This window comes from Salmo trutta, chromosome 8 (genome assembly GCF_901001165.1).
Source record: "Salmo trutta chromosome 8, fSalTru1.1, whole genome shotgun sequence".
Taxonomy (NCBI): domain Eukaryota; kingdom Metazoa; phylum Chordata; class Actinopteri; order Salmoniformes; family Salmonidae; genus Salmo; species Salmo trutta.
The window spans coordinates 45,107,504-45,126,716 of NC_042964.1; the positions used below are offsets into that span (position 1 = coordinate 45,107,504).

A 19,213-nucleotide genomic window follows, 5' to 3' on the forward strand; every position below is an offset into this window, starting at 1 on the left:
CTGTTGTCCTAGTTATTACCTGTTGTTCTCCCCAACCTCTGTTGTCCTGGTTATTCCCTGTTGTTCTCCCTAACCTCTGTTTTCCTAGTTATTCCATGTTGTTCTCCCCAACCGCACTGTTGTCCTAGTTATTCCCTGTTGTTCTCCCCAACCTCTGTTGTCCTGGTTATTTCATGTTGTTCTCCCCAACCTCTCTGTTGTCCTGGTTATTCCCTGTTGTTCTTCCCCAACCTCTCTGCTGTCCTGGTTATTCCCTGTTGTTATTCCCCATGCTCTCTGTTGTCCTGGTTATTCCCTGTTGTTCACCCCAACTTCTGTTGTCCTGGTTATTCCCTGTTAATATTCCCCAACCTTTCTGTTGTCCTGGTTTTCCCTGTTGTTCTCCCCATCCTCTGTTGTCCTGGTTATTCCCTGTTGTTCTTCCACAGCCTCTGTTGTCCTGGTTATTCCCTGTTGTTCGCCCCAACCGCTGTTGTCCTGGTTATTACCTGATGTTCGCACCAACCTCTCTCTTGTCCTGGTTATTTCCTTATGTTCTCCCCAACCTCTGTTGTCCTGGTTATTACTTGTTGTTCTCCCCAACCTCTCTGTTGTCCTGGTTATTCCCTGTTGTTCTCCCTAACCTCTCTGTTGTCGTGGTTATTACCTGTTGTTCTCCCCAACCTCTCTGTTGTCCTGGTTATTCCCTGTTGTTCTTCCACAACCTCTGTTGTCCTGGTTATTCCCTGTTGTTCTCCCCAACCTCTCTGTTGTCCTGGTTATTCCCTGTTGTTCTTCCACAACCTCTGTTGTCCTGGTTATTCCTTGTTGTTCTCCCCAACCTCTGTTGTCCTGGTTATTCCCTGTTGTTCTCCCTAACCTCTGCTGTCCTGGTTATTTCCTGTTGTTCTTCCACAACCTCTGTTGTCCTGGTTATTCCTTGTTGTTCTCCCCAACCTCTGTTGTCCTGGTTATTCCCTGTTGTTCTCCCTAACCTCTGTTGTCCTGGTTATTACCTGTTGTTCTCCCCAACCTCTCTGTTGTCCTGGTTATTCCCCGTTCTTCTCCCCAACATCTCTGATGTCCTGGTTATTTCCTGTTGTTCTCCCTAACTTCTGCTGTCCTGGTTATTCCCTGTTGTTCTCCCCAACCTCTGTTGTCCTGGTTATTCCCTGTTGTTCTCCCCAACCTCTGTTGTCCTGGTTACTCCCTGTTGTTCTCCCCAACTTCTCTGTTGTCCTGGTTATTCCCTGTTGTTCTCCCCAACCTCTGTTGTCCTGGTTATTACCTGTTGTTCTCCCCAACCTCTCTGTTGTCCTGGTTATTCCCTGTTGTTCTTCCCCAACCTCTGTTGTCCTGGTTATTCCCTGTTGTTCTCCCCAACCTCTGTTGTCCTGGTTATTTCCTGTTGTTCTCCCCAACCTCTCTGTTGTCCTGGTTATTTCCTGTTGTTCTCCCCAACCTCTCTGTTGTCCTAGTTATTACCTGTTGTTCTCCCCAACCTCTGTTGTCCTGGTTATTCCCTGTTGTTCTCCCTAACCTCTGTTGTCCTAGTTATTCCATGTTGTTCTCCCCAACCTCACTGTTGTCCTAGTTATTCCCTGTTGTTCTCCCCAACCTCTGTTGTCCTGGTTATTTCATGTTGTTCTCCCCAACCTCTGCTGTCCTGGTTATTTCATGTTGTTCTCCCCAACCTCTCTGTTGTCCTGGTTATTTCCTGTTGTTCTCCCCAACCTCTTTGTTGTCCTAGTTATTACCTGTTGTTCTCCCCAACCTCTGTTGTCCTGGTTATTCCCTGTTGTTCTCCCTAACCTCTGTTGTCCTAGTTATTCCATGTTGTTCTCCCCAACCGCACTGTTGTCCTAGTTATTCCCTGTTGTTCTCCCCAACCTCTGTTGTCCTGGTTATTTCATGTTGTTATCCCCAACCTCTCTGTTGTCCTGGTTATTCCCTGTTGTTCTTCCCCAACCTCTCTGCTGTCCTGGTTCTTCCCTGTTGTTATTCCCCATGCTCTCTGTTGTCCTGGTTATTCCCTGTTGTTCACCCCAACTTCTGTTGTCCTGGTTATTCCCTGTTAATATTCCCCAACCTTTCTGTTGTCCTGGTTTTCCCTGTTGTTCTCCCCATCCTCTGTTGTCCTGGTTATTCCCTGTTGTTCTTCCACAGCCTCTGTTGTCCTGGTTATTCCCTGTTGTTCGCCCCAACCGCTGTTGTCCTGGTTATTACCTGATGTTCGCACCAACCTCTCTCTTGTCCTGGTTATTTCCTTATGTTCTCCCCAACCTCTGTTGTCCTGGTTATTACTTGTTGTTCTCCCCAACCTCTCTGTTGTCCTGGTTATTCCCTGTTGTTCTCCCTAACCTCTCTGTTGTCGTGGTTATTACCTGTTGTTCTCCCCAACCTCTCTGTTGTCCTGGTTATTCCCTGTTGTTCTTCCACAACCTCTGTTGTCCTGGTTATTCCCTTATGTTCTCCCCAACCTCTGTTGTCCTGGTTATTCCCTGTTGTTCTCCCCAACCTCTCTGTTGTCCTGGTTATTCCCTGTTGTTCTTCCACAACCTCTGTTGTCCTGGTTATTCCCTGTTGTTCTCCCCAACCTCTCTGTTGTCCTGGTTATTTCCTGTTGTTCTTCCACAACCTATGTTGTCCTGGTTATTCCCTGTTGTTCTCCCCAACCTCTGTTGTCCTGGTTATTACCTGTTGTTCTCCCCAACCTCTCTGTTGTCCTGGTTATTCTCTGTTGTTCTTCCACAACCTCTGTTGTCCTGGTTATTCCCTGTTGTTCTCCCCAACCTCTGTTGTCCTGGTTATTCCTTGTTGTTCTCCCCAACCTCTCTGTTATCCTGGTTATTCCCTGTTGTTCTTCCACAACCTCTGTTGTCCTGGTTATTCCTTGTTGTTCTCCCCAACCTCTGTTGTCCTGGTTATTCCCTGTTGTTCTCCCCAACCTCTGTTGTCCTAGTTATTCCTTGTTGTTCTCCCCAACCTCTCTGTTATCCTGGTTATTCCCTGTTGTTCTTCCACAACCTCTGTTGTCCTGGTTATTCCTTGTTGTTCTCCCCAACCTCTGTTGTCCTGGTTATTCCCTGTTGTTCTCCTCAACCTCTGTTGTCCTGGTTATTCCTTGTTGTTCTCCCCAACCTCTCTGTTATCCTGGTTATTCCCTGTTGTTCTCCCTAACCTCTGCTGTCCTGGTTATTTCCTGTTGTTCTTCCACAACCTCTGTTGTCCTGGTTATTCCTTGTTGTTCTCCCCAACCTCTGTTGTCCTGGTTATTCCCTGTTGTTCTCCCTAACCTCTGTTGTCCTGGTTATTACCTGTTGTTCTCCCCAACCTCTCTGTTGTCCTGGTTATTCCCCGTTCTTCTCCCCAACATCTCTGATGTCCTGGTTATTTCCTGTTGTTCTCCCTAACTTCTGCTGTCCTGGTTATTCCCTGTTGTTCTCCCTAACCTCTCTGTTGTCCTGGTTATTACCTGTTGTTCTCCCTAACCTCTGCTGTCCTGGTTATTTCCTGTTGTTCTACCCAACCTCTGCTGTCCTGGTTATTCCCTGTTGTTCTCCCTAACCTCTCTGTTGTCCTGGTTATTCCCTCTACCTCAGTAGGGTGATGAAATGGCCATGCCATCAACCAGATGTCAGAGGAGGGAACAGTGCCTGTGGGGATAATAGGCAGGCAGACAGACAGGCAGACAAACTAACAGGCAGGCCCTGGAGACAAACTAGCCCAAGCAAGCCTGGCCTGGCCTGGCCTGGCCTGCATCAGAGGGGATTGGGTTTGGCCTTTGTCTGTCATTGATACCCTCACAAACACAGAAATAAATAGACTCCAACACATGTTTAAGTGGTAATGTACTCACAGATACAGACAGTACAAACCACTGTGCAGGGGACACGCAAGCACAGAAACATTAGCAAACTCATGCAATTGCGCACACACACACAAACACAAACACACGCGCGTGCACGCTCGCCCACACACACTCCCTGTGGTCGGCACACTTGAGAAAGACTGTAATTAGAGCAGCTGCAGCACATCCTTTGTCCTCTAAACACTGGCCACTGAAGGAGGGACACACACACACACACACACAAAACCTCAGGAGGGGCAGAGTCCTGTCATCTCTGACACACGGCTGGCAACGGAGAGGACCCCAGATGTCTGCCTCGCCCCGTGATACATACACACATTCCCTCATCCTGCCTTTGTTCCTGCAGCACAACCATACACACACTCTCCTAGAGTAGATACACACACCATTCACACACTAACTACTCACACACACATTCTCATTCCATCAACATTCATCCATTAAACGATGTGACGAACGGCCAATAACACTACCAAACACAACCTAACTACTCAGCACAAACACTGGACTACCTGAAGTGAAATGCACCTACTTTCCCACAATAACCGGGTTAACCAGTCGAGTCCTGATCTTTCTAAATCTGGAGACCAACCCTTCTATTGACAGTATCTCTACACGGTAATCAACCACACCTTCCATCAGCCTGGCTAATAGGCTGATCTCCACAAAGGCTGCTTTGTTGTTGTGTGAGAAGAAGGGAGAGACATTGCAATTAACTTTTATCAGCGATTACGGTGGAAGTTAGACATGATGACAGGAAGATGACATAACAGCCAAGGGCTGTAATGACATTCTGAACGGGGGAAATCTGAGTGTTGTCAGGCCTAGTTGTTTCATTCTTACTGCACAATAAATGCATCGTGAGCGTAAAACACATGGTAGGCCTCATTTCATTGTCTCTCTCTGTGTTATGCAACCATCGTTCATATACTAATGTATTATCCCTGTTAATGCACATTAATCAAAAAATGAATATTCCACAAACAGTGCTAAACAGATGGCAGAGAGGACCGTGAAAAACGTCTTGCTCAAGTGGAGTTGCGAAACTCTTACGAAATCCAGTCCAATGTTGGGCTGGCAAGGCCTCCGTCCGTGTTAGTGTTGGCTTGTTTGTGTTTCCCAAGATAACATTTTCATATACAACACACCACAGGCCTGAACGGCAGACACACCCAGTGAGACTTTGACCTGGTTCTATTTAGACAAGCTATTCGGGTTGCGTTCGGGACCGTGTAACGTTACAGAACACTCAGAAAGAAATGTGCTGGGGAGAGCAGACATGAATCTCTGTCGTGTAGAATTGAGAATCAATTCAGCTCAACACGATACATATCTATCTGCAACAATCGCTCAGATCTACACATCATCTGCAACGCTCTCTTACCTCTAAACAACATTTCCATCTGCAAGTTTTTCAACTCTACTCTATAAGTAGGCTGACTTTCACCACTACACAATATATCCATCAACAACAATCTTTCAACTCTACATGTAACATTTAACAGTTTATTTTAAGTAAAGTTCTACCAACATGTCTATCTGCAACAATCTTTTCCCAAACCTAATATGTGTCTACAAAAACCTCCCCACTCAACATATCACGTCTCAATCAGACATTTTTAACACTGAATAATAACGCTGACCGAATCCCACCCTGGACTAACACTACCCACGTTCCCCCTCTCCTGGGCTTCATCCCTGGCCAATGTGTGGAGAGCTAAAGCCTGCCCTGGGGCCCGAGGCCGGCCGTCTTCCACCCCCGAGGCTCCTGCCAAACCCGCTCTTCTCATGTCTTCCCATTTTGTCTTTGTCCAAATGGAGCAAAAAGGTTTGACTTTTTGAGTCAGAGGGCTGGAGAGATTGCAGTCTTAATCCAGAAGTAATGTTTTGTGGAGTCACCTCTTTCTGTTTTGTAACTGCTGGGTGTGTGTGTGTGTGTGTGTGTGTGTGTGTGTGTGTGTGTGTGTGTGTGTGTGTGTGTGTGTGTGTGTGTGTGTGTGTGTGTGTGTATGTATGTGTGTATGTGTGTGTGTGTTTGTGCAAGTGTGTAGACAGCACTTTTCGAGTCTGAAAATCCTTGTGTATACACCATCTGTCTATCTGTCTTATCCACTCACAGACCCGATGATGGAGCCACATGCATTTTCCATTAGGATGAAAATATCATGTGGGCTTTGAGGAATTAGATTTGTGCAGTCTGAGCAGCCGAGCCTCAAGTTGACAAAGGTCTTAACCTGAGACAAAGCTTCTAATCAGTTTTCGGGCTGATTCAGATAGAACAGAAAAGACTTCATAGAAGCAGTCTCCATAATCCAGGACCAGCAAACCAAAAAGAATTCCTGTTCCAGAGAGTCTCGTCACACTTGCTGTGGTATAGTGGCTCTATACCACAGCAACTACAGAGTAAAAACATAAACAGCATATCATTTATCATCCGTTAAAGCATGCTATGCATTTCTTGGGAAGAATACAGAATTCCTTGCATGTAGGCTACTATCTGTTCCATACAAGGCAGCCTATACCATTCTATTTTTAGGTATTATTGAAATGATGACACTTATTATTGAAAGTGCTGTGTGCAATCCTACTGTATATCATGTCATTGTTGGCACAGACAGCCCACTCAATCTACTGGGACAAAGGTCACATCCCCATCTGGACTGTGCATCTTCACAGCTGTCTCATATTGGAGCCTATTCTATGTACAGCACAGGAGGTTGGTGGCGCCTTAATTGGGGAGTATGGGCTCGTGGTAGCGGCTGGAGTGGAATAAGTGGAATGATATCAAATACATCAAACACGTGGTTTCCAGTTGTTTGATGCCATTGCATCCACTCCGGCCGGTGTTATGAGCCATCGTCCCCTCTGCAGCCTGTGGTGTACAGTAAGAGATGATATGAAACAGAACCCTTCTCTACATTCAAAATAACAGCCTAACAAATAACAGTAAAAGGCTTCGGGTTTTTAATGGCCTTCGTTTCATATTCTGTTGTATCTTAATAGATTTCAGTCGGCCATTTTGACAGAAGACTACGCTATTCATTTTGTTTGGATATTGACACCCGTTCATCTATGGATTCTCATTCCCCGTAAAAAGAAAGACTAGCATCACGGGGAATATGTTGCCAAGATAGGAAATATTTTATTACAGAGAAAAAAAAAACTTTTCTTCCAAAATATAGAAATCTGTACAACTTTCGCACAATCAATTTACATGAACTGTACAAATTTACAGCAGTTCATCACAACATACCCAAGGAAAAGAAAATGAACACAATAAAGATGTACTGACATGAGAAATCACAAGGTAGAGTAGACAGCTTTTCTTCTTGGGTACGCTCAGATTTTTTAAACGTTTTTCTTGTTTTGTAAGTTTAAAAAAAACAAAGGATAAGTCTATCAGTACAGGGCGTGGAGACTGATATTTATTTTACCAAAACAGATTGGTCCTTGCCAACACTCCCATCACAAATGGCTTCACTTACGAACATAGTTAACCGTGTTAAAACTATGAAATGCAAAAGAAATACATCTAAACACCTCAAAAGAAATTATTGGCACTTCCCATTGTGTAATGTTCTGCATGTATTCTACCATATGTTGTACAACTGCAATAGATTCTAGAATATGTAAAACACCCTAAATGTGAAAGTGGCAATAATTCAAAAATCATTGATGAATCATTGACGACTATTCCCTTCCCGTTTCACGTCTTAACATGCACAACTTTTCCAGAAGGGTATTTTATTGAATGTCCGAGGCCTGAGTTTGGTAATACATTCCAGAAGAGACTCCTCGCGTCTCAAAAATGTCACAACTTCAACTTGACATATTTAGTGCATTTATGTGCTATGACCTCCGACTATTCAAAAACACTTTTCACAACGTTTCTGAAACCTATGTGCGCAAAGGCTGAATGGATGCATTTACAGATCCGATATTGTGGACTAAATCCAATTGTTTTGGTGGTGGTGTTACTGTTGAGAAGGGGATCAAACGATTTCGGCTTTGTTTCCTTTTTTGGTAGGTCTAAAAATGACGTCTGTTCAAATTGGGATAGATCAGACTAGGGTGAAAAGGAGGGGGGGTGAGATGCTACCTCTGTTACCTTAAAATACATTTAGCAAAAAGAGGGACAACTTGCTACGTCCGAAACACAGACCAATCTCATAACAACATCGATAGCTGGCATAATCGAAGAAATAGTGGAGCTGCAAGGTTTTTAAAAAGCTGGTTTTCAACCACAACAACAAAGCTCTGGGCTACTCTCTCAGACCTGTCCATCTGGCTCATGTGGAGACACTGCTTTTTCCACAGATTGCTGAACGAGCACCAGGAGAAATGGAGAGGGAGGACAGTGAGGAGGAGGGGAGTGGATGAGGGAGGATAGGGTGTGCAGTGCATCAACAACCACAGATCCATTACCCATGATCCTCTGTGCTTAGGGAGCTTAAAGCAGCACATGTAGGTCTGATGGGCTGGTGCCCAGCCTGGCCAGCTTAGCGGCTAAAAGCCCCGAAACCCACAGCCTGTCACATCGTCTGTCTGTCTGCGGCGCGGCCAACCAGGAGTGAGCTATAGGACGACTGACACCACCATCGTCCTATTGCACCCATGTAAACTAGTTCAGTGCTCAGCCTAAGAAACAAAGAAACTTGGAACGTGTACCGTCACTTCCTATCCTTTGACTCCTCTTTGTTGCCTGTCTCTATGTGGGCTCCCAGTGCAGACGGAGTGCGCTGAGTGCATGTGCTGGCTTTGCTCTCCACCGCCAAGAGGGGGTTGGATGGGTGGAGGTTAGTTTAGAGGGGGCCGGAGGGATTGTAGCTGCCCTGGACGAGAGTATCCTGCCCTGGCCCCCGCACCACCTCCATTCCCTCCCCTGGGGCGAGGAAAGATGATATGTGTTACTGCTATCTCCGTACTGCTATTGGGGGGAGGGGGCTGGCTGGTTGGTTAGCTGGCTAGAGGTGTCTAGGCTGGTACGTGGCACCAGAGGGGCTTCTTGTGTCTGTCTGCCCTGACAGGGACACCTCCAGAGAGGGTCCAGTAGCACCTCGAACCAGGCTGGCTAACATTACGCTGGTTCTCTCTCAGTTCTCCAGAGAATGGCTCATACGTCTAACATTGAAGTCCTACGTTGGGCAACGCACCCCTGATCCAAACTGAGAGACAGAAGAAAGGAGGTGTTGAAAGTCAAAGACAAGAACAAAGTCTAACAAAAACAGATGAGAAAGCCTGACAAGGCCATTGGGATTGAGTTGGATAGAAACATTCAGGGGCGTACAGACTTCCCTTTGGCTACACTCACGCTCCCCTCGACAGCTGTAGAGAGATCTATCAGAGTTCTATAAGTGTTTCAAATGCCATCTGTATGTGTGTGTGTGTGTGTGTGTGTGTGTGTGTGTGTGTGTGTGTGTGTGTGTGTGTGTGTGTGTGTGTGTGTGTGTGTGTATTGGGGGTGGGGGGGGGGACTTTCGAGAAAAGTGCCTTACAAACGGACAACAGATGGCTAACCTGACACGACACCAAACCGCACCTACCTACCAGCACCTGAACGGATCTGAATGAAATGCTTACAGTGTGAAATCTTTTTAAAACCTTCAGAGTTACTCTCCCCAATTCTATAGAGTGGGGTCTAGCCTGACGTAAGAGCTGTGAGTAATTTACAAAAGAAAAGGAGGGGAACTCATGAAAGACGACATTGGAGCGAATGGAATGAAGAGGGTTTTCTCTAGAAGTACACATCCCACACAATCTAAATGTCAAAAGTGCATTCAATGTCATTTCTTCTGACAGGGCCACAACAACCAAAACAAACGATCCAGATTTCGGTGAAAATATAGTGCCACCTATGCTACACTTTGAATTTGGTGAGGGCCAAAGGTCAGGGTGGGGATGGAGGGATATAAACAAAACGAGAACTTGATTGTGAATTTCAAACCAACATTCATCAAAAGGGAGGGGACAAATACCCAGCCCTCCCCAGAAAGCTACACATACATGGTTGGGGGTGTTGGTGGGGTGCGCTGTGACACACTACTGTCCTTAGCAACAGGTGTCACAGCGCATTCCACTGCACTTCCATATGGAGGGGGAGGGGCTTCCTGAAGCTGGTATATGGGGCAGCCTCTGGGGATAAAAAAATGCCCTATGGTCTAAAAACTGGGATTTAGAAGAAAATTACTTAGGGCGTTTCCCCAGAGACTGACCTAGAAACAGGCACAGTCCGTACCTCAGCCCCTTAACTTCCTTCCTAGACAGGAAGTACAACCAATAACAACAGGAAGTAGATAAAAGGCTGAAATTTAACGGTATGGTTCTTGACAGCAGTTCCTTGAAGCTTTTGAGAGGGTGGTGGTGACATGGTACCCATTGTAACCACGTAGAGAAGAAAGTGCAAAGTCAACATTGATAGACCTGTGTAAAAAAACAAAAACAAAAAGCAGCCCCTTCTCTGCGCTGTTTCTTTGTTCGGTTTCTTGGTTTGTTTTAGCTGCCCCCAACAGCTCCACGCTCCCCACAGCCCTCTCCGCGGGGGAAAAAACGAAGCCTCTGGTAGATCCCACAACACAACATAACAGACTATGGAGCGAGGAAGGAGAAAAGAAATATCAAACCTACAAGGTTTCACCTGGACGATAGGCCACATCCTCTGCTTTTTCTCCTTTTTTTTCTCTTTTTCATTTCATTTCTTTTTAGCTTTAAAAAGGTTCGCCATCGACCAACTAGGGCGAAACCCACGACCCGACGTGGCGGGTGGCAGCCCTTAGCTGGACATAGTCATCATGTTGTAGGCTTTGGAAGGGCTGGTCCTGCCCAGCATCCCCGCCGCCTCCTTGCAGCTGATGTGACTGTCCACCATGGGGGTCGAGTTGACCGCACTGCCTCCCGACGGCGCCGGGGCCACTGGCTGGGACTCGTAGAGCACGCAGATGGAGCCGTCCTCGCCGATGCGGTAGGACACCTCGAAGGGGTCCACCCAGAGGGTGAGCTCACTAGGCAGCAGCAGGTAGAGCTGATTGATGGTCAGGCCGATGCGCTGGCCTGCCTGCCCCACCAGGGGATCCATCTTGTGGTTGATGCGGATGCAGCGGTAGCCCGAGCCCTTGCATGGCCTGTCGGGGAACCAGTGGTGCTTGTATTGCTCTGTAGAGAAAGAGAGAGGAGGTTATTATCGGGTTACCATGAGTTTCATCATCATTGGATCACTATTAGGTTACCATGGTATTGCTTGTATTGCCAAAAAAGGGCACAGAGGGGGTAACTGTTGTTCTTTGGTTACCCTATAGTAGAGCCTGTGTAGTTCTGTATGAGGAGACAAGAGAGAGAGGGAGAGAAAGAAAGAGGGAGAGATGTAAGAGATGCTGTCTGGTGTTTACAGGTGAGAGCCAGTAAGCTAAATCTCTGCTACTTTCAGACGTCTATCTGAGGGAGAAGCGGGGTGCAAAGCTGTCTACACCTGATCAGCCTTAGTTCCTAGTGTGTGTGTGTGTGTGTGTTATGCGAGATTAGGATGCACGTGTTTTGATTAACATTGAATAAGGTCATAAATTGGGACATAAATGTGATTAATAGCATAATAAGTGTATACTTGGATTTTAAGTAATTGTATCGCAAATCAAACTATAATCATGTTTTATTTTATTATAGAGTTGCTAGAGTCTAAGGTAATACTGATGTTCTAAGCACACATAACTAATCTATCAACGTTATTAGTTCAGATGTATCTTTCGATTGTGGCATGGATTACTTACAGATAATAAATGACATGATTCCATTGAAAATGTACTAAACACCCCCCAATAATGAATATGGAAAAGTAGCGTTGCTTTAGATTGTCTTTTGATTTAATAAAGGTTTTATTCCTTTGTAGGTAATACATGATTCCATTGGAATATCTTATCTGCTTTTTTATCTGATATTTCTATTACCATGTAATAAAGCATCAACTATTTATATTGGTATTTGGGTTACATGATATAATGACCACCTATTTAGCACAATACTGTGTGTGTGTGTGTGTGTGTGTGTGTGTGTGTGTGTGTGTGTGTGTGTGTGTGTGTGTGTGTGTGTGTGTAAAACAGACTGTAGACAGGGACAGGCTTTGTTGTAGTGCAGTAATAAACCATAACAGTCTGCTTATGGGGCTGATAAGCAGCAATAAACCGTTTGTCGCTCTGTAACCGGAGCCTACGTGACACACAGCAGAGAGAGAGAGAGAGAGAGAGAGAGAGCGAGAGAGAGAGAAGTTTGATTGCACAATCCCCTTCTGGCTGAGCAGCACAAAGTCCTCCATCGAACAGAGCGGAGCTGAACAACAACACTGAGGTGGTGAAGTCCTGGCCAGCAATCTGGGCTGGAGAACTCCCCCTCTTAAAGCCACACCGTCCCTTTTAATATGACGGAGTGTGTCCACATACCTGTTGGTGATTCACTGTGATATCATTCGTATGGTATATTTAAATGGGCATTAAGTGACAAAATAGGTTGGAAGAAGAGAGAGAGAGGTCACATTACTCATTTTAAGGAGAACACGAGAAAGAGAAGAGCTCTCATTCCTTCCCCGTTAACTCATTTTAGAAGACGCGCATGACTGCTGCTTTCATAGTATAATAGTAGCCTAACAGGGAAGAATGAAATTAGAAAACCGCTCCTCAGAAGTCTAAATTAACCCAACATCTCTAACAATACTCACATTTACTGTGTCTTGTGTGTGTTTGTATATATACTGCATGTATATGTGTTTGATATGCATCTGTGTGTTCGTGTGATACCAATCATCCTATTTTCTCCACTTAAGACTCCTCAGTATCGAGTTACCCCATTGGTGCATAGTGGCTAAACTGAATGTGCTGCCTGCCTGCCTGTCTGCCTGTGAAAAGCCTCTGAACTAGGCCAGAGCCCGGAGAACACCTGTCCTGCACAACACCCCTGGTAGATAATGTCTCCTTTGTGTTATCAGTAGAACTCTGTGTACTGCACCCTAATGGAGGGCTTGGCACTCATGAAAAAGCACCAGGCAGCTACGATGGGGCTGATCTTTTGCACCACAAAAGAAACGAGGCCGCTGAGAACGGTCAGAGCGGAGGGGCCTATTCTAAAACCAGGGAACTGGGGAAGAAGAGAGGCTAAAAAAAACAGATGAGTTTCAACTATATATTTTAAATAAAGTAGTTTTCCAGTGCTTCTTTAAAGCCAAGTGCCCTAAGGATATTATGTGGCAATAAAATGTGTGGAGGCTTTTTATTAAATACACATTTGGCTTTGTTTGGGTCGTTATTGGGTGATTTCCACTGGTCTGTGGTGGTGTGCTTGGGGGAATTATGGCAGTTTCAGATTGGGTCACTGCTCAAACCTTGGTTAAGCAGGTTACCGGTAATCAGGAAGTCCAAATGGTTAACTAACTACAGTTAGACAATGAGCACAGTTTCAATGTGGATATTTAGAGCAAGTCCCCCTTCTCCCCCATATACACAAACAAAGCTTGTTTATTGAACACACAGACACAATAAGCTGTGATAATGAAGCTGTAAGCAACAGTGAGATGGCTGGCCTACTTCAGCAGCGGCGGGGGGGGCTTCACAGAGTTGTTTATGCTCACTCGGGAAGACGAATGAAAATGGGGTTGAAGGAGGACGACGGACACTTCACAAAGCCCCTTTGCAACTTATTTTATTAGATAATGTCCTTCCTACACTCCTCCCCCGATGATATCCTCTTCCAGCCCCAACCCCACCGCTACCAACCCCCCACTTACCCTCTGACGGCGGCCATTTTGCTCAGTCTGCCTTCAACTTTGGCTGTTTACAAACAGTGCACTGGCCTAGAGCTATGCTCAGACTATGCTACAGTTTCCACTCATTTTCTATGCAAATCCTGCACAAACAAAGCCACTTCCTTGGAAAATGTTTAGTTGAAAATAGCATTGTGAACTAAGAGTTTGTTGGATAGAAATAAACAATGATGTAACCTGATATGCTAAATGTGTAGCTCACATCCAAAACGCTCTAAAATTATATGAATTTGAGCTGTTGCAAAACATATTAAAACTGAGGTCATGATGTAGGTGTTCAGTCCTTAGAAGGACAGACACTTGGTGTTAACTGGCAGACGTATGCCCGTTTTAGACTGTTAAAACTGTCTGTATATTTACAACAGGAAATATAAATAAAAAATCATTTCAGTGGTTTGTACAAAAACAAATGCTGTCAATAACGCATAGTATAGTGGCTGTGTCGATCAATTTATGTGTCCTTATTACAGAGTTAACGTTATTCACTTAGCTAGAATGTCTACATTAGAACATATTGTAAAGAAATAGCTTTTCTTTACTCATACATGTTCGTCAACGTCGGGAATGTATACGGGCTATTTATTCTGCATTTGTTATTTACCTTTCGGGTCTCTAATTTCGATTCGATTGAGGCTCGCTCAAGAGGATCGAGTAAAACATGTAGGCGGCTATAATACTCTTCTAACAAAGATAATCCGAATCCTATGGGTCTGTTATTTTCCTGATCGAAATGTTATAATATATATATTTTTGCCTGCTCAAATTCATATCCTCCTACGTTTTCTTGTCTGCATTACGTAATTCGATAGCCTAATTCAGTTCACTGGGTATAGATTTCCCCCATCTTTATGTTAATTAAGAGTTTATCGACCAACTGAACTGGTGATATCGAAAGATGCACTTCCTTGTTGGAACAAATAAAGTCCGGCTTTATTTCACGTTGTTACATTGTAACTAAACTCGAAACATGAATTAGGCGACGATGTATCTGAATAGAACATGGTTGATTCGATCGAATGAATATTGTTGATTGAAGATTGTTGTTCACTCATCTATTTTTGTCTCTTTTTTTCGTGCGCAAATGGTCGGGGGGCGCTTGTGTTACTTTGTGAACAGAGACGCAAATCCCCTTCCGAATGGGAATAAAACACAACAATTCGTTAAAATGATATTCTTAACACACAAAATGACACAACATCAACAGAGGTCATAATCTAAAGTAGCCTTGGAAACGTAGGACAAAACAAGAAACACATGTCTTACCTGACAAGATATCCTGTAAACTTGCGCTGAATGATTGAAGCTGTCTGTCATTTACGTGTCCTTTTATCCGCAGAAATCTCGACAGAAATCCGACCGCGGCGCTGATCTCTGGTTTCATCGTTCCCCGAGCACAAAGGGTATGCATTGAGAAGGCAACTGCGACGACGATTCGTGCGTTTTTCCTACATATGATTCCGAAAATGATTCGTTGTTTTTCTCTCCACGTTCGGATAATGATCCGTGTCTTTCACTTGTTTTATTTCTCTGGCGCCTATGCTGGTCATTTATTAGTCGAGGTAGGGACGTTTCGGAGGGTACTACGTGTGCCAGGACGGTACAGTGTGGTGACGGCTGTTGGTAAATAGAGGGGTCTCTCTCTAGGATGCCACGTTGAGGCACCCTTTTAATGTCACTCCACCAGAGTGAACGAATGTGTTGGAGGAAAGTGGTTTTATATCGCCCCCACCGTCGGAAGAAAGCGACAGCGCGCAGCTACAACAACAGAAAAGGCTCGCCAATCCCGTCGGCGCGACAGTCTGACGAGCCCATAGGAGGAGTGGACTGTTCGCCTCAACGCTCTGAAAATAAACAGACCACGTGAGAGCGAAATACAAGCATGAAAATGAACCCTTATATTGTGCTCCCATCGAAGACAACAACATCTTGCACTGGGTTTTCAGTTATTTCATAAAACGGACAGAATAATTATGGTTAGGTTCAATGTGCATTAGTGCGTAATTAAGCACACAATTTTGGATACAGTTATGCTCATGATTGTTGGTATTCAAGGCATGCTGTACATGTTGTTGTCATAGTTGCTCTTGCAGGCCATTGTTTGAATCTAGTGTCTGTAGTATAGGGGTTTACCATAATCACGTCCAGTAATTCCCTAATACACACACAAATGATTGAAGAGTCGGCCACAAAATGACCTATTTCAAACAGATTCATCCTCCCTCTCCTTGTGGTTCTGCTTTTACAGCACTAAAGTCTGGCTTTGGGTTTCTGTGCCAGTGGGGGTTGGTGAAAGGAGCTATAGGAGGACAGGCTCCACTGGTGGTCAGTCAATGGGGATTCCCTCATACAGGATGCATCAGCAATACACACTTTTCTGAGTTTGACATACACTAACGTTTGTGTATGACTTTGGGTATTCTACATTTTCACTGCCTGTAAATTAGGTACATAAATTACACAAACATTGATGTACAATTATTACTGGGAGTAGGCCAACACCCTTTAGGTAAATTCTTCTTGATAAAAAGAAAGATGGAACTCTTTACAAGTATTACTCACTAAATGGCTTACGGTGCCACAATTCATTTCAGAGAGCGACATCATTCACACAATGACCAGTCTTTATTCATTACAGAGGAAAAGAGTGAGAAATTGCTTCTCACACCACATGGGTGAAAAGACACATATAGAAACAGGGAGCGAGGGACAGAGACGTTAAGCGAAAGAAGGCTGGAACAGGGTGAGAGACAATGTTAATGAATACCCAGAGCTGAGGAATTCCCCTGACTTTCCCTCTGAGATAAAGAAAGTAAAAGAGAGACAATGAAGATTGGGAGATGGGAGTCAAGGAGTGAGAGAACGTGTGAAAATGTCAGGTGGCATACTGTCATGTTTATACAATCCTTAGGTGCAGCCAGAAGTCATGGGGGGTCTATACTGTTACATATCACAATATTATTTTTGCACGATATTATATTGATATTTGACTCCAAGTATAGAATTGATTGATTTAGCTAGGTAACGTTAGCTAGCGCTAGCCTGCTGTACCAGCACCAAAACTCTGGTGTTTTTCATCCTATAGCTTATTCTCCATCTTTAAAAAAAAAAATAGGGAGCCAACATGATTTCAGCACTTTTATTTCCCTGACTGATCAAAACAAATTTTCTCATGCTCTCTCGTCTCTCTGCAGCAGACATATAGTGAAAATATGTTTGGCACCTAAGTATGGTGATAATATCGTATCGTGAGGTCCCTGGCAATTCCCAGCGCTAGTAGCCAGCCACCGGCGGAGGCTGGAATGTGTTGCCAGATGTTGCCAGACCAGGGTGGGGTATCCTGCCCTAATGCTTTGCCTGCCTACAGTCAAACCCAATGAATGGGCCCGTTTATCTTGAACCACACATGAAGAGTGTAGGGGAAGAATGTCTGCTCAGGATCAAGCGGAGAGCGAGAGAGTAGAGAGACCTGGATGCCCACTGGAGTGTGTGCGTGTGCGTGTGTGTGTGTTTTTCCACAAACACACTGACTCACAGTGCTGACTGAGAGGACGTGGATACACACACAGCCATGCAAACAGTTGCACACACACGCACAAAAAAACACACGCAAACACATACACACGGCTGTGGGTCACTGCAAAGCTAAACCAACAGTGTCTGGTCAACAAGAGCAGACCCAGAGAGAAGAGAGAGCACATTCTCATTCCCACAACAGCCTGATTTCACTATGTTGCCTAAACGTTGTGGAAACATTGATTGCTGTGCTTCTGCGGGTTTGAACAGGTATCTGACAGCTTTGTGACTACTGTAGCCTATATCCCCTTTGCTCTGAAAAGAAAATAGGATTTCTACATGTTTTCCTAACATTAGGCAGAGCTCCCTAATCATGTACTACTTCAGACGTAGAGTAACAAATCAACCTGTCAACAGTCAGACAACAGACATCTTCAAAGTCTAGGTTAAAATAACAACCACACAGGCCTGGCCTAGTTTATGGAAAATGATACTCGCTGGTTCACGTGAGAGTAAAGTGTTTGGGTGTGGCACAGACAGGGTTAATGGAAGACAGAAAACAAAACTGCTGGGGAACTTTCCACGCTCCCCCCCCTTTTTGATCCAGACCTACAGATATACAGGGAAGTAACTTATCCCCGCAAAACACTAACTTTCCATGACTCCCATGTCTTCTCCCCGAGCTCAGTGGAGCTTTGCTTTGACTGCAGGAGGTGGTTCTGGGAATGGAGTGGAATAGGACTATTTTGTTGTGTGGCTTTAAATTGCACACACACACACACACACGTCTATGTTGAAAGAAAGTTCAGAGAGTAAGTTTAGGTTTCTACAGTACTTCTGCATTTGGTCACGATTTGTTTATATTCACAGCTACATGTATTTGCAGTATCAGTAGTCTTTTTTCAAAGATAAAGTAAAAATATGAGGGCCAAAACAAAGGCCTGGAGACGACAGGCTCAGTGTGTTGTTATTCTCAAAGGTACAAGGCTGACTTCCATCGTAATGTATAATAACCGATCCATAAATACTTAGCTAAGTCTCCATATTTATTGGCATGAATGTCTCTATCCCTGTAACGCCTAGTAGTCTTAGTTTACTGACTCAGTACCTTGTTATTCCAGTCAGGTATTTGTGCTTGAATCCTATCATGCATGTATAGGCCTATCTACGTGCATACGTCTATGTTAATCCATATGTATCCCACTACATTTAACCCCCTGTTTGTATGTGTGGGTCTTCCTGCCTGGCTGTATATTAATAGAGGGATGTTTGAAGCCTAGCGGGGCCAGCTATTTGATCCCCCGAGTGGCACAGCGTTCTAAGGCACAGCATCTCAGTGGTGGAGGCATCACAACAGACCCTGGTTAGATTCCAGGCCATGATTGGGAGTCCCATAGGGCGGCTCACATTTGGCCTAACATCGTCCGGGTTAGGGTTTGGCCGGGGTAGGCCGTCATTGTAAATAAGAATTTGTTCTTAACTGACTTGCCTAGTTAAATAAAAAGTTTAATAAAAAGCTTTTTTATTTTTTTATTTCACCTTTATTTAACCAGGTAGGCTAGTTGAGAACAAGTTCTCATTTACAACTGCAACCTGGCCAAGATGAAGCAAAGCAGTGTGACACAAACAACAACACAGAGTTACACATGGAGTAAACAATAAACAAGCCAATAACACAGTAATGACATAGTAGAAAAAAAGAAAGTCTATATACAGTGTGTGCAAAAGGCATGAGGTAGGCAATAAATAGGCCATAGGAGTGAATAATTACAATTTAGCAGATTAACACTGGAGTGATAAATGAGCAGATGATGATGTGCAAGTAGAGATACTGGTGTGCAAAAGAGCAGAAAAGTAAATAAAAACAGTATGGGGATGAGGTAGGTAGATTGAGTGGGCTATTTACAGATGGACTATGTACAGCTGCAGCAATCGGTTAGCTGCTCAGATAGCTGATGTTTAAAGTTGGTGAGAGAAATAAAATTCTCCAACTTGCAATTTGTTCCAGTCACTGGTAGCAGAGAACTGGAAGGAAAGGCGGCCAAATGAGGTGT

At 44.5% G+C, this 19,213-nt stretch overlaps 1 protein-coding gene across 1 annotated transcript; it reads right to left on the bottom strand.

Moving 5' to 3' along the window:
* Positions 1-6,968: 6,968 nt before the first annotated feature.
* btg1 (B-cell translocation gene 1, anti-proliferative) lies at positions 6,969-15,356 on the bottom strand. The gene is made up of 2 exons (XM_029761647.1): positions 14,910-15,356; positions 6,969-10,999 (listed from the first exon to the last, which is right to left on the bottom strand). The coding sequence occupies exons 1-2, from the start codon at positions 15,052-15,054 to the stop codon at positions 10,620-10,622; spliced, it is 525 nt and encodes a 174-aa protein (XP_029617507.1). The 5' UTR covers positions 15,055-15,356; the 3' UTR covers positions 6,969-10,619.
* Between the last annotated feature and the right edge of the window lie 3,857 nt (positions 15,357-19,213).